Source organism: Melozone crissalis, unplaced genomic scaffold (genome assembly GCF_028551555.1).
Source record: "Melozone crissalis strain CALT ecotype California unplaced genomic scaffold, PUWL_Pcris_2 ptg000012l_1, whole genome shotgun sequence".
Taxonomy (NCBI): Eukaryota; Metazoa; Chordata; class Aves; order Passeriformes; family Passerellidae; genus Melozone; species Melozone crissalis.
Genome location: NW_026535790.1, coordinates 1,866,489 through 1,887,849, shown reverse-complemented (window position 1 = coordinate 1,887,849; position 21,361 = coordinate 1,866,489). Strand labels below are relative to the sequence as shown.

The following is a 21,361-nucleotide window of genomic DNA, read 5'->3' as shown; positions in this document are numbered from 1 at the left end:
GGAGCTCTGGGGATCCACCAGGATCTTTCCCTCTAGATTGCTTTTAGGTTGCTATCAGGAAGGGGTTGAAGAAAGGAAAGAGTGAAGTGTTTGACCCCAAACTGGTTCACAGGAGCCATCAGAACCTGGGAAACCAGGTGGAAAAGGGTGTTTTAAAGGGATGCTGATACACAAGGCATGAGTGCTCAGTTCCAGTGGGAGCCCTGCTTGTTTGGGGATGCTGTGGGGGGCTGCTCTGGGTTTGGGGCTGCCCAGAGGCTGATCCCTGTCCCTGCTGCAGGTGGTGTTCCTGGAGAAGCGGGTGACGGAGCTGGAGAAGGACACGGCTGCCAACGGGGAGCAGCACAGCCGCCTCCGGCAGGAGAACCTGCAGCTGGTGCACAGGTGAGAGCCTCACCTGGGGCCTTTCCCCCCCTCCTCCTGCTTCAGTCCCTTCCCAAATCCAAACCACAGCCCTTTCCAGGGAGATTGACTCCATCCCAGCTGAAAACAGGACACAGTGACGTGGAGATTTTGTATTTTATGGCCTTAAGTTCTCTGGAGCTGCAGGACTTGGCTTTTGGTGGTTTTTACATGTGGCTTTTAATTGCTGGAGCTATATCAGGGAGGGTCAGGGTGGAGATCAGGAAAGGTTCTTCCCCCAGAGGGTGCTGGCACTGCCCAGGGGAATGGGCACAGCCCTGAGGCTGCCAGAGCTCCAGGAGTGTTGGGACAATGATCTCAGGGTGGGATTGTTGGGGTGTCTGTGCAGGGCTGGGAGTTGAAATCCATGATCTTTGTGGCTCCCTTCCTACTCAGGATGGGGTTTTGTTGTTATTATTGTTTGTCTTTTGATTTGTTTGTTTGTTTTTTTTAATGTGCTTCCCTGCTCCATGTGTCCCTCCCAAAAGGTCTCTGGAACTCTGGGTCTTGATTTTTTTAAAAACATTTTTAGTTATAGTTATAGTTATAGTTATAGTTATAGTTAGTTGTAGTTATATTTTTGTTATAGTTATATCATGGTTATATTTATATCATGGCTATATTTATATCATGTTTATATTTATATCATGGCCGTATTTACATCATATCATATTTATGTTTAATATATTTTCCTGCCCCAAATGGTCCCTGGAGCTCCAAGGCTTGCCTCCTGCTGGATCCAGGCCAGGGTGCAGCCCTTTGGATCCCACATGATGTAATCCCTGTGTGTGCTAATCTGCCAGGCTCCTCTCTCCCAGCATAGCTGTACCCTGGGCAGATAAAGCCAGCAGAGTTTATCTATAGGGCTGTAATTCTGTTAAGTAACAGTCCTGTCAGGGAACTGAGCCTCTCAAACAAAGGTTTCCCTAAGCCCTGATAAACTTGGGAGTGAGGGAAATGTTTTCACTTCAGCAGCTTGGCCTGGAAGTGTCTGCTGGCTCTGGGTGAGCTGGGTGCTGGGGAGGGTGGGATCAGCTGGGAAAAGCCTTCTCCTGGGCAAAGCCACTGCAGAAATTCCAGCTCCAGCCCCATCCCTGCTCATGGCCAGGTTGGACAGGGCTTGGAGCAACCTGGGGTAGTGGAGCCAGGCTGGGAGAGCTGGGGGTGCTCACCTGGAGAGGAGAAGCTCCAGGGACACCTCAGAGCCCCTGCCAGGGCCTGAAGGGGCTCCAGGAGAGCTGGAGAGGGACTGGGGACAAGGGATGGAGGGACAGGACACAGGGAATGGCTCCCACTGCCAGAGGGCAGGGCTGGATGGGAGATTGGGAATGAGGAATTGTTCCCTGTGAGGGTGGGCAGGCCCTGGCACAGGGTGCCCAGAGCAGCTGAGGCTGCCCCTGGATCCCTGGCAGTGCCCAAGGCCAGGCTGGGCAGGGCTGGGAGCAGCCTGGGACAGTGGGAGGTGTCCCTGCCATGGCAGGGGTGACACTGGGTGGGATTTAAGGTCCCTCCCAGCCCAAACCAGTCTGGGATTCTGTGATCTGCAGTTCTGCTGACAGACAGGCATGGGTGACCTGCAGATCCCCTGGTTTTTGTTGGGATCACAAGAGAGTGAAAATAAGAGGGATTGAGGCTGTTGCCTTTTCTCTGAGCAATGAGACCACTTCCTGCTGGAAACAGCTGAAGGAGGATTTCTCTGCCATGGCTGCTGCAGGTGCAACCACAAACCCTGGGATTTTTGTTTGGCTTAGAAGCTCTTAAAGGTCTTTTGCAACCTCAGTGACTCTGAGATTCCCATGAAGAGATGTCTATGTGTGTGGCTGCACTTGGAAATAATTCTAATGCATAGAAGACATTTAAAAATAATTAAAAATAGACTTCTTTCCCAGGCTGGAAATTGAATAACATGCTTGTGTTCCTTAAGGAACCTGACTTGGTGGTGACTGTGATGGAAGAGGTGCTGCTCCTCCTGTTGCATCTGCTGGGATGCAGTGGAGCTGTTTGAGATGGTCATTGCTGTGTTTTCCCTGGAAGCTTGTTCTGTTTTACCATCTGCTGCTCCCAGCTCACCTGAGGGGTGGGAGAGGGGCTGGGAGGGGAGACTGGTCCCTGCCTTGGGATGGCAGCTGCTCCTCAGGGCAGTTTAATCCCCTCTTTGTCCTCTCTGCAGAGCAAATGCACTCGAGGAGCAGCTGAAGGAGCAGGAGCTGAGGGCTGACCAGACCCTGCTGGAGGAGATCAAGAAGCAGAGGGAGCTGCTCAGCAAAATGGAGAGGGAGAAGAGCATTGAGATCGAGAACCTGCAGGCCAGGTGGGGCTGGGGGGGCATCTCTCCTGGAGCCAGCCCAGAATCTGTGCCCAGGCAGCCTTGGGGGGTACAGGGAGGCAGGCAGGGAGTTTAATGGGTTCAAGGGGTGACTAAAATCACCACAAACCCTGAGTTTTGGTTATTTCCACCTTTGCCCCACAGACCTAATCTTGGGTTCTTTATTTGAGCTGCTCTGATGCATTTTAAGTTGAGCTCCCACCCTTTATCCACATGCCTGTCCTGCAGTGAGGGGATGAAGAGGGGATTTGTCAATGCTGCTTCCTATAAATCACCCCTTGGGGTACTTTTGATGCCCAGATGTTTTCCACCCTGATGGAAACAGACAAACAGCTGGGAAAGAGGCAGAGTGTCCCAGCCAGGGTGCTCTGTGCTGCCTGGTGGATTCCAAAGGCAGAAGTGGGGTGGGAGAGGTGTCAGGTATTTGACAGGGCTTTTCCATCTTCCCCAAAGTGTTTTGCTGTAGTTCATCTCATGCAGTCCATGGAAGGTAAAGACAGTGGGGTTCTACCTGGGAATGCAAACCCAAAGCCCTCTCTGACCCCCTGCTCTGCTGTCTCTGCTGCTGGGGCTTGTGCAGGAACAGAAAAACCCTTGGAACAAAGAATAGCACTGGAGCTGGTGGATGTCAGGGTTGTGTAGATGCCCCTCTCTTCCTCCTGGCAGCAGAAACATCTCAGGGTTTGCCTTGAACAGATGAATCCCTGCTGCCTTCCCTTGGGTTTCATATTCCTGGGGAGGTTTTTCCCCCATGTGGGATGCTGGGATGAGTCTCACACCCGTTCCCTCTGCAGGCTGCAGCAGCTGGATGATGAGAACAGCGAGCTGAGGTCCTGTGTCCCCTGCCTGAGAGCCAACATTGAGAGGCTTGAGGAGGTGAGGCCACAGGGTGCCTGGTTTGGGGATGAAATCCTGATTTTGGGATGAAATTCTGGCTTTGGGATGAATTTTCATGAACACAAGATCCATTTAATGTAACAAACCATTTGCTTCCATTTTCCAGTCTCTGCAGACCCTACTTTGGACAGCACTATCCCACACAGTTATCCTTGCAGTCTCCCACTGTTCAGCCTGGAAGCTGGGAATAAACCCCTGATAAATCCCTGTGGCAGTGCCTGCTCAGGAGGGGACTCGTGCCCTCTTGTGGAAGCTTGTCCCCATCCCTGTCCCCATCCCTGTCCCCATCCCTGTGGCCAGTCCAGTGCAGGGCGGGAGGAGGAGCAGGGATGCTCCATCTCCTTGTCCTGGGATTTGTCAGTTGAGTTTCCAAAGATCTGTGTCACCTCCCAGCCCCTCTCATGTCACCCTGCCCAGGATCCAAGGCCCTGCAGGGCTGGGGCTTCCCCAGGCTCCTTGGGATGGGCAGGAGCCTCACCTTCAGGGATGGGGTGGGTTACAGGTGGGACACCTGGAGCAGGGGCTGCATTTTGTCTCTGCCAAGCTTGGGGCAGAATTAAAGTTAAAACTGAACTGAGATCAAACCTCCTCTCCCAGCTGAAGGACCTTTTATCCGTGTTTAATCCCATGGGAGAGCTCTGCAGCTCCATCCTCCTGATGTTCATCTGCCAGGGCCTGGTGAGCACAGCTCAGGCTGGGGGCAGGAAAGCCCCAGTGGCTCTGAGGGTGAATTCCCAGCCATGGGAAGTTGGTTTTCATCATGCAGAGCCATTCTCCTTTCCTCCACAGTGAATAGGTGAAGGAGGAGCAGGAGCTGCACTCACTGCCCCTCCCTGCCCAGAACAAGCCTGGCTGATGAGCTGCTCTCCTGTCCAGTGCCCAAAAATCAGGATTTTGTTGTCACTGTTGCCTTTCCTGCTTGGTGCTGCTCATGGAGCAGGACACCCCTGAGCTGTGGAGTCTTTGCTTCTTTTCTGCCAGGGCCAGGATTAAATCACACTAAGGTATTTCTTGTTGGGGCTCAGATCTTTATTAGTTCTTATCTCTGTCACAGTCTCACAAACTGTGAGTTCTGCAGCACTTCAGTCTAACAAACTAAAAATGGAGCTCCATCTCTCTCTCTCTACAAGGCCTTTTAAGGATAAACTGTCCAATTAAGAAATAACACCTAAATTATTTTTACTTTTAACCCAATAACCAACCACCCCTGATCTGCAATGTGGACTTCTTATCCAATTACACAAAACCACCCAAACCCATGGAGAAGAAGGTGAAGAAGAAGGAGCAGCCTCTGCCCTAAAACCTCCATCATGCTTTATATATATCACTGTATTCTAAACCCTTAAACTGTGAGTTTTCCACCCTGGGTTATTACACACTTCTGTTCAAACTCCACACCCACAATCCCAGTTCTGCCATTCCATTCTGGAAGCTTCTCCACAGCCTCAGGTCAGTGCAGTGTTCTCTGGGGGTCAGTGCCTGGCAGCACAGAAAGTCTGAAATTCCCACAGCCAGGGTTCCAGCACAGAGCCAGCATCTGGAGCTCCCCCGTGAGCTGCTCCTCAGCCCTGTGTGCCAGGGGCCATCCATCACCAGCACTGCAGGGCTCCTGTGCCATTTGTGGAGTTCTGAAAGCCTAAACCTTTCCCATGGGGCTGGGACCTGTGAGCCAGGGAGATTTGGAAGGGCAACAATGGTAAAACTTGGGGGTTGAGGGAAAAGACAGTTTATTCAGTAAAGCAACAGCTGCCCACAGAAGCAAAGCAAAATAAGGAGTTAATTAACTTTTTCCCAAGGCAGACAGGTGTTCAGGCATCTCCTGGAAAGCAGAGCTCCATCATCAGTCAGGGAGCCCAACAGTGACTTGGGAAGACAAATGCCATCGTTGCAAACACCTCCTTTTCTCATTCTTCCCGCAGTTTGTATTGATGAACATGTTGTCATTTAGTATTAAATATCCATTTTGAGTTTTGGGATCAGCTGTCCCAGCTGTGTCCCCTCCCAGCTCCTTGTGCACCCCCAGAATCCGTGATGGTGGGGTGGAGTAAGAAGCAGGAAAGCTGGGCACAGGCAGAGGTGCTGCTCTAGGGGCTGTTGGCATCTTCACCTGCATCCCAAACACTCAGCCAAGGCTTTGGGAAGCAGAAGGGAACAGAGCTGGCCTGTGTATTTTACATCCCAGCTTGAACTGCTCTGTTCCTTCTTGGATCAGCCCTCAATTCAAACCTTTCATGTCTGAAACCAAGAGGGAGGTAAAGATCTCAGATTCAGGACTTTTCTGAAATCCAGACATAAGGAGCTTTATGATTTAATGTCTCTCCTTGGCCTGGAGCCCCGTGCTGGCTCCAGCCCATTCCACACCAGCATGGTGCTTCCCAGAAAGCAGCACAAGGGTGGATATTCATGTGGAGTCACTCTGGAGCCATCCCTGAGTGCTCCCTCAGTGCTGCCAAGCTCTGAGCAGATGAATCCCAGCAGGCAGAGCCTCCTGGTGCCTCAGGAGAGGAGCATTCCCTGCAGAGCCAGCACCCAGCTGGGCCCCAGGGCCTCTCACTGGGCTGCTCATGTCCTTGCAGGAGAAGCAGAAGCTGCTGGATGAGATTGAGGACCTCACTGTGCAGCTCACAGAGGAGCAGGAGAAAAAGAGGAAGATGGGAGACAAGCTGAGTCAGGAGAGGCACCAGTTCCAGAAGGAGAAGGAGTCAACACAGGAGGTGAGTGGGGTCTGGGCCTGCCACAGCCCTGTCCCCAAAATGTGGGAATGTGGCCTTGGCAGCCTCTCCAGAATGGGTGCCTGGAGCAGGGAGTGCTGCCTGGGCAGTGGGGAGGGGTCCAGGAGCTGAGCTGCAGCACCTCAGTCCCTTGTGCTGCTCTGGGATTCACCCAGCCTTGTCCCTGCAGGGGCTGTGCCACCCTGGCCCCTTCCCCTCCTGCCTGAAGGAGCAGTGCAGAGGCAGAGAGGGGTTAGAGCTGAGTGCTTGGGCTGGATCACACCCTCCCAGTGCTCCATCATCTGTGCCTGCTGATTCTGAACTGGGGGCTCAGGCAGGGCTGGCAGGAAAGGAGCTCTGGCCCAAGGTGGAATGAGTTGTCACCGTGGTGTCACTGAGGGGACCCAACCCTGCAGCAGAGGGAGCTGCCCGGGGGGGACCCACATTGCTGGGGGGTCTGTGCTGCTGCAGACCCAAACTCAGCATCTTTGGCCCTCCAGCAAGGTCCTTGCAGGGCTGTGCTCATGTGTTTCAGTAGCTCCCCATCTCCTGCTTGCTGGGGGTGTGAGGGAGCAAGGGGAAACCAAGCTCCCCCCAGAAAGGAATTCAGTCATGGAATGGTTTGGGTTGAGAAGGACCTCAAAGCTCATCTTGTTCCACTCCCTGCCATGGGCAGGGACAGCTCCCACTGTCCCAGATTGCTCCAAACTCCATCCAGCCTGGCCTTGGGCACTGCCAGGGATCCAGGGGCAGCCCCTGCTGTGGCCAACAATCCTGCTGCAGCAATCCATGAGCTGCTCCCAGAGCAGCCACACCCAGAGGCTGCTGCTGGATCTGGCAGGCCTGTGGCACTCAGCTGTCCCCTTGCCTTGCCCTGCAGCTCATTGAGGACCTCAGGAAGCAGCTGGAGCACCTGCAGCTCTTCAAGCTGGAGGCAGAGCAGCGCCGGGGCCGCAGCAGCAGCATGGGGCTGCAGGAGTACAACAGCAGGACACGGGAGACCGAGCTGGAGCAGGAGATCAAGCAGCTCAAGCAGGTAAGGAGGGCTGGGCTGGCAGGGAAACGATTCCCTGATGCCAAGGGAGGACCAGCAGGGTCTGGGGCTCTCTCCCAGGGCTGGAGGGGATCCAGGAGCCCAGTGCTGGGAGAGGGAGTTGGTGCTTTCTCAGGGACAGCAGGAGCCCTTCTCTCTCTGCTGTGCCCCCTGGGTCTTCCCAGTGTGTTCCCATGCTTCCAGAGGTTCTCCAGGCTCTGCTGAGGTGGAGGCAGCAGCCCATGTGCTGTTCCCAGCCCTGTGTGAGCTGTGTTAGGGTGAGCCCCTGTCTGCCTTTGCTGGTCTGGATCAGCTCTGAGCACCAGCTGCTCCAGCAGTGTGTGGTTTGTGTGTGTGAACAGGATAACAGGAACCTGAAGGAGCAGAACGATGAGCTCAATGGGCAGATCATCAACCTGAGCATCCAGGGAGCCAAGAACCTGTTCTCAGCCTCCTTCTCCGAGTCCCTGGCAGCAGAGATCAGCTCTGTCTCCAGAGATGAGGTATGTGCCATGAGGAACTCACACTGCTCCTTCCTGGGTGCCTGCACCTGGCATGGCTGGGAGGAGGGGATGTGCCCTGTCTGGCCCAGCCCATGCTCAAAATTCCCCTGAAAGCTGGCAAGAGCAGAGAAATCCCCACACAATTATCTGCAGAGCTCTCAGGACTGACCCTGCCTGCCAGCCCTCCCTGCTGGGAACAGGGGAGCTGCTCCCTGCCCATTGCTGAGTCTGGCAGCTCTGCTTTGCTGCCCTGGGACAGCCACCACTGATGGGCTGTGTCCATCAGTCTGGAGCTGGCTGTAAACCCCTGGGAGCCAGGACATTCCCCCTGGACATCCCAGCTCCTCCAGCACATTTTCTCCCTGAGCACCAACCAGGGGTGGCTGGGCCTGCACAAACACTGGAATTACATCTTTAACACCTCGGGAAGTGGGGAAACACACCTGGATATTTTGGGGATCAATGGAGATGTGATGCTCCCTGCTCTCTGCAGGGCAGCTCTCTCCATCAGGCTGAGAGCTCACAGGAGTGAGCAGAACCAGTTTTTCCCTGGCCATTTAAACAAGGTCAGGAATGTCCCAGCCATGGATGCACAGAGCCCTGGGCAGTGCCAGGCAGTGAGCTCTCCCTCCTCTCCCTGTGCTGCAGCTCATGGAAGCAATCCAGAAGCAGGAGGAGATCAACTTCCGCCTGCAGGATTACATCGACAGGATCATCGTGGCCATCATGGAGACCAACCCCTCCATCCTGGAGGTCAAGTAGTGCAGCCGGGAGGATTTGGTGCTCTGAGAGGATGAAGAGGGACTCCAAACGTCTTTGCACTTGATGAAGGCACAAGGAAGCCTCAGGTCGGGGAGTGACTGAGCCACGGACCAGGGAAAAGGAAAAGCAGCAGGCAGGCTTTGTTGTCTGACTGCGTTATTTTGAAGCCCTCCTGGCTGTGGAGGGGTGAAAGGGAACCTGGAGAAGGAGCTCAGGAAAGGGACACTGCAGGGAGTGCCTGTGGCGCTGGGGACTGTCCCGACAGGCACCGCCCCTCCGAGGGACATGGCGATGGAAGCGACAGCGCTGACTTTGCCCCGCTGTGCCAAAGTGTCCCTGACACATCCACCGGGCAGAGCCAGGGCAGCGCCTCCCGGACTCGCACAGGGTTGGGGTTTGCTTTTGGTTTGGGGTTTTGGTTTATTTTTTAATTAACTTAATGCAAATGGCCTCATCCAGCTGGCTCAGCCCATGCTTGCCCCGTGCTCGGGCTGCGTGCAGGGCCCGCGGGGGCAGCCCGGGGCTCTCGGGGACAGGGCGTGAGCACACTCGGTCACCTGCCTCCTTATTTATTTTTGCTGTCCGTGGCTCGGTACTGTCGGCACGTCTCGGCATCCCGGCTCTGCTCCCTCCTCCTCCTCCTCCTCCTGCTGCTGCTGCCGGGCTCTGCCGCTGAGGTGGCTCCGGGAGGAGCTGTCCCTCGTCCCCAGCTGGGGACAGGCTCTTGCGGCACCGGGGCAAGGCTGCAGCGCCTCCGGCCGCCTCTCCTCACCCTGGCTGGGACGCGCAGCGCTTTGGGGCTGCAGTGGAGCCCCGAGGTGGCCAGCTCGCCTCCCGAAGCCTGGGGACAGTGGCCTGTGCCATTGCCAGCCGGAGCAGGGCTCTGCTGGTGATAGCTGCAGCCCTGGAGGGAGAGCCTGCTCCGGCTCCTTCCCCCGTTCCCGGGCTGGAGGAGCCCCTCGTTCCTCATCCCTGGCACCGGCCGGGGCTGGAATCTCTGTGCCGACGGGGAGGGGAGCTGGAGAACACCAGCAGCTCCCTGGAAACACAAGCCATGTTTACATCAGACAGCTCTGGGCGCGCTGGCACCAGCGGCCGTGGCACAGCGTGACCCGGCAGTGGCCGCTGTCCCCCACAGCCAGCGCCATCCCCGGCACCGGCTTCAGCCCGCCGCTCCTCTTCCTCCTGCCCCTCAGGTTTGGGAATGCCAGGACGGCCTGGAAGCAGAAGCCACAGCAATCCCGGGGGGTGCCTGCTCCCCCCAAACCCCTCCAGCCCTGGGGGTGACCCAGTGCAGGGGGACACTGTCACCACTCATCCAGGGGACAGCGGCCGAGCCACTCTGGGGCTGATCCCTGTGGGGCAGCGGGGTCAGGGTGAGCCCCAAACCCCGGGGCAGCCCCTGCACCACCCCAGCCCTCCCTCCCTGCTCCCCTCCCTGCCCCGAGGCCGCGGGAAGAAGCCACGTAATGTACATTTCCAGAGAAGCTTTGGGTGTAAATCAGTGTATACTTGGAGAGGGAAAATTTTTCTATCTTGTAGAGTAGGTATTTTTATAGAATGAAGGTTGATCCATTTTTTTAATACTTTAAAAGAAGAGAGAAATGTATCTGTGTATACACAAAAGCATATATATATATATATATATATATGTATAAATATATAAATATTGGAGATCTGCCTTTCTCGACTTGGGATCCTGGATCCCCAGGTCTCAAACAATCGTTTGTTTTTTCCTGTCGCTCTCACAGAGGTACTGTAACTGTAAATAAGCACCGGGGGAAAAAAAAAAGTTTTAAGCAAACAAAAAGCACTGACTTGCACATTCACCATGCTTTAAAGTCCCTATGGAGAGAGAAAAACAAAAACAAAAACAAGACAAAAACTGTACATCCTGAAAATGTTCCTCTTTCCCAACCGCTATGTGAAGGAAGTCCCCAAAAAAAGAGGCAAAAATGGCATTGTCTTAACTGATGTATCAATTCTTGTCGGATTAAAAGCTGTTACTATTCCTGCCCAGAGACTGTTCTTCCACAGAGCATCCTGAGGATCCCAGTGCTGCATTGGAGCATCCCAAATATCCAAGTGCTGCATCTCCAGTGGGGCTGGACTTGAGTGGAAATGCTCCTGCACCAAGGAGTGCCCCGGTTTTGGGAGGATGAGGATGAGGATGAATGAGAATGAGAATGAGAATGAGGATGAGGATGAGGATGAGGATGAGGATGAGGATGAGGAAAGCTAGAGCTGGCTGGAATCTCCTGATTTTGGGAGGATGAGGATGAAGATGAGGATGAGGATGAGGATGAGGATGAGGATGAGGATGAGGGAGGCTGGAGCTGGCTGGGATACCCTGATTTTGGGACGATGAGGAGGAGAAGGATGAGGATGAGAATGAGGATGAGGAAAGCTAGAGCTGGCTGGACCTGATTTTGGGAGGATGAGGATGAAGGTGAGGATGAAGGAGGCTGGACTTGGCTGGAGTACCCTGATTTTGGGAGGATGAGGATGAGGAGGAGGATGAGGATGAATGAGAAAGAATGAGAATGAGGAAAGCTAGAGCTGGCTGGAATCTCCTGATTTTGGGAGGATGAGAATGAAGATGAGGATGAGGGAGGCTGGAACTGGCTGGAGTGCTGTGATTTTGGGAGCATTAGGATCAGGATCAGGATGAGGGGGGCTGGAGCTGGCTGGAATGCCCTGATTTTGGGAGCATGAGGAGGAGGATGAGGATGGAGGATGAGAATGAGAATGAGAATGAGAGAGGCTGGACTTGGCTGGAATGCCCTGATTTCGGGAGGATGAGGATGAGGAAGGCAGGACCCCGCTGATTCCAGAGGGATCAAGGTCAGAGGGAGCCAGAATCTCCCCAGCCAGCCAAGCTGTGTGGGTGGCAATGGGGGAATTCCCTGTTCACCTTCCTGGAGGATCCAGGTGGGACCCTGGGAGCTGGCCCTGCTGCCCAGGGCAGGCTGGGACGGGGCTCTGGGTCCCTCCCCTCCCGCAGGAACTCGGAACTTTCCCTTCCTTTCCCTCCACGCCGGGAGAGCCCCTCGGAGCGCTCGGCTGTTCCGAACGGCTCCAAAATCCCTTCAACGCCCTCAGCTCCCTGCTAAGCTGCTCCCCACCCCTCTAAGCCTCCTCCACCCCTCCCCACCCCTTTAAGCCGCCCCAAAGGGCCTGAACGTGCAGAATCCCCTCCCAGCTCCCGCCGTGCCTCCGGATGGCTCCAGACTGTTCCTCTGAACTGCTCGGGGCAGCAGCAAAGAGCTGGGAAAGGCTCTGACACACCCTGGGAGCTCTGAAACCCCCCAGATCGCTTCAGACTGCTCAGGGCAGCACTGAGGCTCCAAAACACCCGCAGAGCTCCTCCAAAATATCCCTGATATGCTCTAAAATATCCCTGAGCTGCATAAAACGTCCCAGAGCTGCTCAAAAACGTCCCAGAGCTCCTCCAAAACATCCCAGAGCTGTCCCAAAACATCCCTGACATGATCCAAAATGTCCCTGAGCTGCATGAAACATCCCTGAGCTGCTCAAAAACATCCCAGAGCTCCTCCAAAATATCCCTGAGCTGCCCAAAACCATCCCTGAGTGGCATAAAACATCCCTGAGCTGCTCAAAACCATCCCAGAGCTCCTCCAAAATATCCCTGAGCTGCCCAAAACCATCCTAGAGCTCCTCCAAAACATCCCTGCCATGCTCCAAAGTGTCCCTGAACTGCCCTAAACCATCCCTGAGCTGTTCTAAACCATCCCTGAGCACCTCTGAAACATCCTGGAGCTGCCCTAAACCACCTCTGAGCTGCCCTAAAACATCTCTGAGCACGTCCAAAGCATCCCTGAGCATCTGTAAATCACCTCTGTTGCATTCCCAAGTGCTCTGCACCCTCCAAGCAGCTCTAGAGTGCACCAAAGATTTCCCTAAACACCTCTGAAGCTTCCTTTTGAAAATTCCTCTGAAATCTCAACCTCTCAGTCTCGAAGTTGCTCTAGAAATGGGGTAGGTAAACAGCTCTGGGGGTATTTCTGTGCTGCTGGGTGGCTTCAAGGAGCTGTAAATCTCCTTTTTGAGCAGCTAGGCTCTGGAAGGATGGAGCTGTGGCCATTACTGAACCACTTGAGCTGCTCAAACAGCTCTCATGCCCCTCCAACCAGCCCTGCAAGGCACCAAGATGCCAAAACTGCCTCGAAGTAGCACTTGAAGCTCTCCAAACTCTTCTAGAACTCCTCGAAATAGCTCAAAACAGATCATAGGAAAGGTCTCCTGGCAGCTCTGAAGCTCTCCAAGCCTCCTCTGTGCAGCTGTGAAACTCCTCGAGTGCCCCAACAGCCTCCAAAAGGCCCTTGAAACCCCTCTGGACCTTCCTCATGGGCCTCTCAAAAGGGTTAAAATTTTTAATAATATCTCTAAACTCAGTTTGCAACTACCCTAAACCCCCTCTGAATGACATCAGAGGGGCACAGGGAACCCTAAAACAGCTCCAAAGCATCTCAAAAACTCATAAAAAATAATCAGAGCTGCTCCAAAGCTCTCCAGCTCTTGTGCACCTCCTCTGAAAAGGGCTCTGAATCGCTTAAAATCTCTCCAACCTTTTCAAAACTGCTCCAGAAAAGTCCCAAAGCTCTGAAGGTCTCTGCATCCTTCAGAACAGCTCCAGAGCTGCTCCCAGCCCAGCTCCAGCCCTTCCACCCAGCTGGGGGGGCTGAGCACGGTGACAAAGCTCCAGGGCTGGGGACAGGTCTGGGCCACTCATGGCCAGAGGGACCTGGAGGGGCTGGAGAGGTCCAGGGCAGGGAACAGAGCTGGGAAGGGGCTGGAGCACCAGGAGGGGCTGAGGGAGCTGGGAAGGGGCTCAGCCTGGAGAAAAGGAGGCTCAGGGGGGACCTTGTGGCTCTGCACAGCTCCTGACAGGAGGGGACAGCTGGGGGAGCCCCAGGGAACAGGGACAGGACAAGGGGAAACAGCCCCAAGCTGTGCCAGGGGAGGGTCAGGTTGGATATTGGGAAAATTCCTTCATGGGAAGCGTGGACAGGCACTGGCACAGCTGCCAGGGCAGTGGTGGGGTCACCATCTGAAAACGTAGATGTGGCACTTGGGGACATGGGTGTGCAGTGCTGAGGGATGCTTGGAGTTGATGATCTCAGGACTTTCCCAACCACAACAATCCTGTGGTTCCATGGGCCAGTGGCACTTCTGAACATCCCCAAAGCCTGGCCACGACCAAGGCCACCACCCTCATGTCCCACGTGCCTGGTCCCTGTCCTGTGTCTCCACAGCAGGGCTGGGCCCAGCAGGGCTCTGTGGCCGTGTCCCTGAGTCCCATCTGGGGCAGGAAGGGATTGCTCTGGGTGCAGGGATTGCTGTGGGTGCTGCAGGGATTGCTGTGGGTGCTGCAGGGATTGCTGTGGGTGCTGCAGGGATTGCTGTGGGTGCAGAGGGGATTGCTGTGGGTGCAGGGATTGCTCTGGGTGCAGGGATTGCTGTGGGAGCAGGGATTGCTCTGGGTGCAGGGATTGCTGTGGGAGCTGCAGGGATTGCTCTGGGTGCAGGGATTGCTGTGGGAGCTGCAGGGATTGCTCTGGGTGCAGGGATTGCTGTGGGTGCTGCAGGGATTGCTGTGGGTGCAGGAGGCATTTCCAGCTCCTTCCCCTTCCCCATGTGCTGCCGGCGCCGGGCCGGGGCTGGGATGGGGTTAACCCTTGGCAGCCGGGCTGGGGGGAGCAGAGCCCCAGTCGTGGTTTGGGGGGCAGCCCCAGCGCAGCCCCAGGGATGCTCCAGGCGCTCCAGCAGGGGACAAGCCGCGGGCAGGGTCACACCGGAGGGGGTGACACTCCAGCAAGGACCCTACACCCAGCGGGGACACAGCGACAGCAGCCCTGCCTGTTGCAGAGCGTTTTCCTCCTCTTGCTCCAAGCTGGGAATTCCTGGTGATGCAGAATTGGGGAGCACAGGCTGCTGGAAGACCCCTGGCCCCGGAGCCTGGCAGGGCACCCCAGCCTGGCCCGGCTCCTTCCCCGCTTCTCCGGCACCTCCATCCCGCCAGGTATCCTCCAGCCCCCCCAGCCTTGCTGGGAGCCCTCCGGCCTGGCCAGGAGCCCCCCGGCTCTCCCGGGCCCCCCAGGCTGCCCGGGACCCCCATTCGGGGGTGCAGCGTCCCCGTCCCCATCCCCATCCCGGCACGGGGCGGGCCTGGGGGAGCGGGGGGGTCCCGGGCCGGGGCGGGGGCGCAGGCGGGACCTCCCCTCCCCTCCCTTTCCCCTCCCCTCCCCCGGCCCGTCCCCTCCCCCTTCCCCTCCCGCCGAGGGCAGCGGCGCCGGCCCGTCCCGTGCCGGGCTCGGTGGGCTCGGCCGCGCTGCCCCCTCCGCGTGCGGGGGTCGCGGGTGAGCGGCAGCCCCGGCCCCCACGGCCCGCCATGGCCCGGCTCTCGGTCAAGGAGCACCTGGACGGGATCCTCTCCGACTTCGAAGGTGCGGGACCCCCCTCGGGGCTGGGAGGAACGGGGGTGTCCCGGGGGTGTCCCGGGGGTGTCCTGGGGGTGTCCCCAAGGTGGGGGGGCTCTGCTGCCCGAGGGTCTCGGGGGCGGGGGTGCCCCCAAGGGCTGAGCATGGTGGGGGCTGCACTCCCCCCGCCCGGAGGCTGATTGTGGGGGCGATGCTGCTGGCTGAGCTTTTGGGGGGGCTGGGGTGTCCCCAAGGGGGAGCGGGGGGCACTGGGGTTCGGTCCGGGGGTTCGGCTGCTGCTGGGCTGGGGATCCTGGGTGGGCTGAGCGTGGTGGGGGCTGCGCTCCCCGCAGGGGGCTGCGATTTGGGGGGCATGCTGAGCTGGAGCCTGAGGGGCTCCCCGAGCTCTCAGCGCCGCAGGGGCTGCGCTCCGCTCCGGGGGTGGGCACTGGGTTGGGGGGTGGCGCCCCCGGGGGCTGCACATGGCGGGGACAGGGGTGACCCCAGGGCTGGGCACCGTGGGGGCTGCTCTGCCCCCGGCCCGGGGGGTGCAGGGCTGCTCTGGGGGGGCGGCCGGGGCTGCGGGGAAGGTGCGGGACCCCCCCAGCCCGCGGTGTCCCCGTGCGCGCTCCCGCGTGTGCGCGCTCTGCCCGCGGGCCGGGGGCTGGGGGGGGGACCGGGGCCGGGCCGGGGGCGGGAGGCGAAACCCGACCCGGGGGCTGCTGCTGCCCTCGCCGGGGAGGAATGTGTGCACCTACCCCGGGCACCTTAACCCCGCCGCTGCCGGGGACACCCCCGGCCCCCGCCGAACCCCCACAGCCCCCCTGAACCTCCTGGCGCCCCTCCTTCACCTCCCACCACCCCCGAGCACGCTGCCACCCCTCTGAACCCCCTGGCACCCCCTCTCAACATCTCCACCTCCTGACACCCCACCTTCACCCCCTGCCATTCCCCCGACCCCCCATCCGTCCTAAACCTCCTAAACCCCCTTTCCCCTCTGCCACCCCCACCTTGCCCCGCATCCCCTTCTTGCTCCCCCTGCCCATCACACCTGGATGAGGCCGGCTCAGGAGCCAGAGGCAGGTTTGGGGTGAAAGGAGGCATTTTGGGAGGTAACAAAGCACAGGCAGGGATGTGGGGAGGGGGTCGCGGCCCCGTGACCCCGTGGTCCCCGGTGGGGCAGGGTCGGACCATTCCCTGCCCTGGGGACAGCGGTGATCGGCAGCGCCCACGCCCCGGCCCCTGACCCTGCCCTGCCCCGGGCACAGCGCACAGGGCGCAGGGCACAGGGGAGGGCGCAGGGCACAGGGGAGGGCACAGGCACGGACCCCCAGGGCTGCCCCCGCGCCGAGGAAGAGGAGGGTGCGGGCGGGCCGGTGCCAGCCCGTGGGTGCCGGGGCAGGCTGGCACACGCGGGCAGGATGCAGGGGCGCAGCGAGGCCGCCCCCACGGAGCCCCCCGGGGGGAGCAGCCGCCCGGCGCTGGCAGCGAGGGAGGCTCCGGAGGGAGCCCGGGCCCCCCGCGCTGTCCCGGCTGCCGGCGCCGTGCGGAGCCCGCGGGCAGCGGCTCCCGGGGCAAGGAGGGGGCGGCTGCACCGCGGGGGCTTCCCGGGGTCACCCCATGGGGTCGGTGCCACCCGGAGCGGCCCTGCAGGAGCTTTGCAGCCCCGGGGAGCCCAGGGCCCGTGTGGGGATGTTGGCACCGCGGCTGTGCCAGGGCCCGGTGCCGCTGTGCAGCCGCGTGGGAGGCGCAGCAGCAGCACCAGAGCGGGATGTGACAGTCCCCGAGCGGGGCGATGGCGCTGCCATCAGCGGGCTCCAGGGATAAGGCCCGGGAAAGGGCAGGAATCCTCCCCGGCTGCCGGGAGGGATGCAGGGGGAGAGGGGAGAGGGTCAGGCGGGGATCCGGTTACTCGGCCGGATCCCTTTCAGGGGGAATAAAGCGGGCAGTGTGCTGCGAGGGGAGCCGGCAGCACCGGCCAGATCAACCGGGGAACAATGATAAACCCTCGGGGACAGCGGGGCTGGGGAGGAGCTGGCGCCGGGCCGGGGTCCTCGGTGGGACGGGCTCACAGTCAGGGGCACCTCTGGGTGATGGGGGGACACACACGGAGCAGGGCAGGGCACAGTGCCATCGGGGATCGCTCCGGTGCCACCATCTCTCTCTCTCTGTCCCCAGCGCTCAAGAAGTCGTTTGAGGCAGAAGATGGGGACGGGGCTCCCGGCTCCTTGCTGTCCCCAGGCGAGAGCCACCAGCCCCTGCAGCCCGGCCACCCGCCCCGCCTGGGTCCCGTGCCCAGCCCCGTGCTGCGGACGCGCCTCGGCACCGGCCCGGCCACCGGCAGAGCCAACGGCACCGGCGGCACCGGCATCGCCCGCGCCGCCTCCTTCCAGAGCCGCCAGGCCTCGGCCGCGGGCCCGGGCAGCGACGGGGAGAGCCAGCGCAGCTCCTCCTCCAGCCTGGAGAGCCCCGCGCCCACCGGGCCCCCCCAGCCCCCGGGCAGCCCCCCGGTCGCCAGCCCCGGCCTGAAGAAGGTCCCGTCCCACGGCAGCGTGTTCCCGGTGGAGCCGGACCATCCCCTCCGCGGGGCCGCCGCCAGCCACGGCTCCCTGCCGGCGCTGGACCTGCACATCGCCGAGGAGCCGGGCCTGGGGACGCAGCCCTGGGGCACACAGAGCTCTGCAGCGCAGCCTCGCACCCAGCAGCCTTCCTCCTCATCCTCCTCCTCCGCCCTGCCCCCGTACGATGGCACAGAGACAGCCCCGGGGCTGCCCCCGGCTCCCCGCACGGTGTCCCGGCCCCAGCGCAGGGTCCCCCTCAGCCCCAGCCCGTCCCGCCGGGCCCCTGCCCAGCCCTGGGCACCGGGGGAGGCGGCTGAGGGCAGGGCAGGAGCGCTGCCAGCACTGCCAGCCCCCCAGGCCGCCACCTTCAGGCTGGTGTCGCAGCCGCAGACGGTGCAGGTGAGCTCGCAGCCCGCCTTCCCGGGGGGGCTGTTGCTGCTGCCGGCCCCGGGCCCCCTCCCCAGCGCCGGGCAGGTGGCACCGCGGGGACCCCGCGTGGTGGCAGCGGCTCCCGGCGAGCCTGCGGACGGCAGCGGGGCAGCGGTGACGCCGGAGCACGGTAGGACTCGTTCCTGTCCCCGTCCCTCTGTCCCCCTGGGCGGGCGCAGGAGCCGATGGCGGGAGGAGCGCGCAGTGACGGTGCTTTGGGGACGGGCTGCTCGCCGCTCCCCGTGCCGGCGGTGGGAGCCGAGCGGAGCTGGCGGCGCTCCCGGCCCGCCCGTGCCCGCGGTGCTGGCGGCGCTCCCGGCCCGCCCGGCGCTGCCGCAGCTCGGGGCCCGTGAGCCCCGCGCGTGCCGCCCGCCTATCGCCCGATCTTGTCCCGCGTCCAGCGCTTTCTTCCCCTCGCATCCCTCCCGGCTTGGCACGGGGCTGGATCCTGTTCCTCCCTCCCCGCGGGGCTCGGCAGGTGGCGGGGGGCCAGGCGGAGCGGGGCGTGCTCGGCGTGCGCCCGGTGCCGCGGGCAGCGCTGCCCGGCTCCCGGCGCGGCTGCTGTGCCCTCGGATCCCGCCGTGCCAGGCTGGACCCGTGCCCGTCCCCAGGCCCCAAGTGTCCCTTTTCCCAGCGGCTGCTCCGGAGGGCGCCGGGGTGGCCGGGACGCGGCTGCCACTGCTCCCTGGCTGGGTGCTCGGGGCTCTTTGCCCGTCTCGCTGCTGTCGCGGAGCCGCCGTGGCCGGGCCCTAAGTACTGACGCGGCGAAGGCATCCATACATCTGCTCTGAATCATCCCCAGCAATGCCCCTGGCCCTGCTGCCCAGCCAGCCCGGCTGCCCGCGGCTCCCCGGGCCAGGGATGGGGCTGGGGACAGCCCGGGTCATGGGGACACGGGACAACAGACCCCGAGGCTGAGCCAAGTGATGGGGACACTGAGGGACAGTGCTCAGGGCTGAGAGGTGATGGGGACACTGAGGGACAGTGCTCAGGGCTGAAACAGGTGATGGGGACACTGAGGGACAGTGCTCAGGGCTGAGAGGTGATGGGGACACTGAGGGACAGTGCTCAGGGCTGAAACAGGTGATGGACACAAGGATGTCGTGTTCAGGCTGAGTCAGGTGATGGGGACCCAAAGGACAGCAGTTGGGGCAATGCCAAGGTGACAGGGACATGGGGGCGCGATACTTGGGGCCCAGCCAGGCTGATGGGGGCACAAAGGGAAAGTGCTCAGGGCTAAGAGGAGGTGACAAGGACACAGGACCAAGCTGAGGTGATGCAGTCGTGCTCAGGGCTGTGCTGGGGTCATGGGGACGCGGTGCCTGGGGCCAAGCCAGGGTCACAGGGAGACAAGGGACAGTGCTCAGGGCTGTGACAGGGACACGGTGCTCAAGCTGGGGTGACAGGGAAATGGGGACACGGAGCCGGGGTGATGAGGGGACACGCTCAGGCCAGAGCCGTGTTGGTGGCCGGCAGTCGAGCCCAGGCTGGGGGACACGGGAGCCAGCGGGCAGCGGGTGGCACCGGCTGCCCTGCAGATGGCCCGGGGCTGGCAGGGGGCTGGCAGGCGCTGCTGGGCACGGCGGGTTCTGTGCCAGGAAGAGGTGGGATCGTGCGGTTTCCTCTCCCGGGAGGCCAGCCCGGCCCCCAGCCGCTGACACCCGCGGTGGCCCCGGGCACCGAGGCGCGGTGGGTCCCGCAGGAGCCCCGCAGGAGGAAGCTCCCAGCGAGCCGCCGCATTTCACTTCCACGCCGGGTCGCCCACGCAGGGCCCGGGGCGAGGAGGAGGAGGAGCGGAGGAGGAGCCGTGGGCAGCAGCCGCCCTCTGCCTCGCGCCCCAGGAGCCATTTGGCCCCGGTGTCCAGCTCTCGGCGGCAGCAGCCCCGGCTCCGGCCGGCTCGCCCAGGTAGGGATGGCGCGGTGGCAGCGGGCAGGGGGTGTGCGGGCACAGGGGTCGGGTGACTTGTCCCCTGTCCCTTGTCCCCTGTACCCAGCAGCGCTGCAGGCGCGGGGTTTCGCTCGATGCTTCACTTCTGCTTCTGCTCCCCGAGGTCCCCCAGCCACCCCAGCCCCGTCCCGCGGCTCCCAGGGCCAGACGGACGGGCTGGCTCCGAGTCTGGCTGCACATGGGGACTGTCACCTCTGTCCCCTGAGGTCGTGTGTGGCACTGGGAGAGGCGCTGGTGTTTCTGGGTCAGATCAGCGGGGCGGGCAGAGCTGTGGTGTGGCCGGGGCCGTGGGTGCGTGCCCAAAACCTCCATCCCTGTGCCAGGGGGATCGGCTCCCCTGTGCTGGACCCAGAGCCGGCTCTCCCCATCCCGTGCCCGGGATCGGTCTGGAGCAGTGGTGAGCAGCCGGACAGGGAGCTCCTGTCCCAGCTCATCCTCTCCCAGCACCCTCCACCCTAGAAGCTTTATTACAGGCTTCCCGGGGAACTGGCCAATTAACCCTGCATCGGTAATTAAAATCCATGGAGGAGAGACCACGGACCCGGGATTACTTGTCCCTGTCTGGAAAATAAGAGCATCGGTGATGAGTCCTGGAACAGGTCTGGCTGCAGGAGCCATTTGCCCCGGGGCTGCCTGGGGATGCCGAGAGCTCCCACGTGGCCGCCCGGCTGCTGCCCATTGCCAGCGGGGCTTTTGGCACCGAGGGCAGCGCCACGGGGGGCTGCGGAGCCGGGGGGAGGCAGCGGGGGGTGCAGCCCCCAGTGTCGCCCCAGATGTGCCCTCTGGCTGTGGCTGTGTCCTGGCAGGGCACAGGGCAGTGGCTGAGCCCCTCTGTGGGGGCTGCACCCCAGGCACCACCGTGGGGAGCTGGCGGGGACAAGCCCCAAATCCCACCTGCTCCCTCCTGCAGTGCCCAGTGCCAGGGATATCCCAGAACCCGGGATATCCCATCCCAGTGCTCCCTCCTGCAGTGCCCAGTGCCGGGATATCCCAGTGCTCTCTCCTGCAGTGCCCAGCCATCCAGAATATTCCAGTGCTCCCTCCTGCAGTGCCCAGAACCCGGGATATCCCATCCCAGTGCTCTCTCCTGCAGTGCCCAGTGCCAGGGATATCCCATCCCACTGCTCCCTCCTGCAGTGCCCAGTGCCAGGGATATCCCGGTGCTCTGTGCCTGCAGTGCCCAGTGCCCAGGATATCCCGATGCTCCCTCCTGCAGTGCCCAGTACCCAGGATGGTCCCAGCGGCTGCACCACTTGGCTCTGGATGTGTCCTGGCAGCTGGCAAGGCTGGCAGGGATGGGAAGGGTGCCAGGCTGGGGGCACAGGGGTGATGTCTCCCAGGGGTGAGGG

At 60.8% G+C, this 21,361-nt stretch overlaps 1 protein-coding gene across 3 annotated transcripts in view; it reads left to right on the top strand.

Moving 5' to 3' along the window:
- Positions 1 to 9,056, top strand: part of CUNH16orf96 (chromosome unknown C16orf96 homolog) — an 85,275-nt gene extending 76,219 nt beyond the window's left edge. For all 3 annotated transcript variants that reach the window (XM_054270884.1, XM_054270885.1, XM_054270886.1), the window contains 7 exons: positions 281 to 384; positions 2,573 to 2,713; positions 3,523 to 3,604; positions 6,202 to 6,339; positions 7,217 to 7,372; positions 7,732 to 7,872; positions 8,521 to 9,056. In XM_054270884.1, the coding sequence (XP_054126859.1) occupies positions 281 to 384; positions 2,573 to 2,713; positions 3,523 to 3,604; positions 6,202 to 6,339; positions 7,217 to 7,372; positions 7,732 to 7,872; positions 8,521 to 8,634 (876 nt within the window). In that variant the 3' untranslated portion in view covers positions 8,635 to 9,056. The remainder of the gene's footprint in view (positions 1 to 280; positions 385 to 2,572; positions 2,714 to 3,522; positions 3,605 to 6,201; positions 6,340 to 7,216; positions 7,373 to 7,731; positions 7,873 to 8,520) is intronic.
- Positions 9,057 to 21,361: the final 12,305 nt, after the last annotated feature.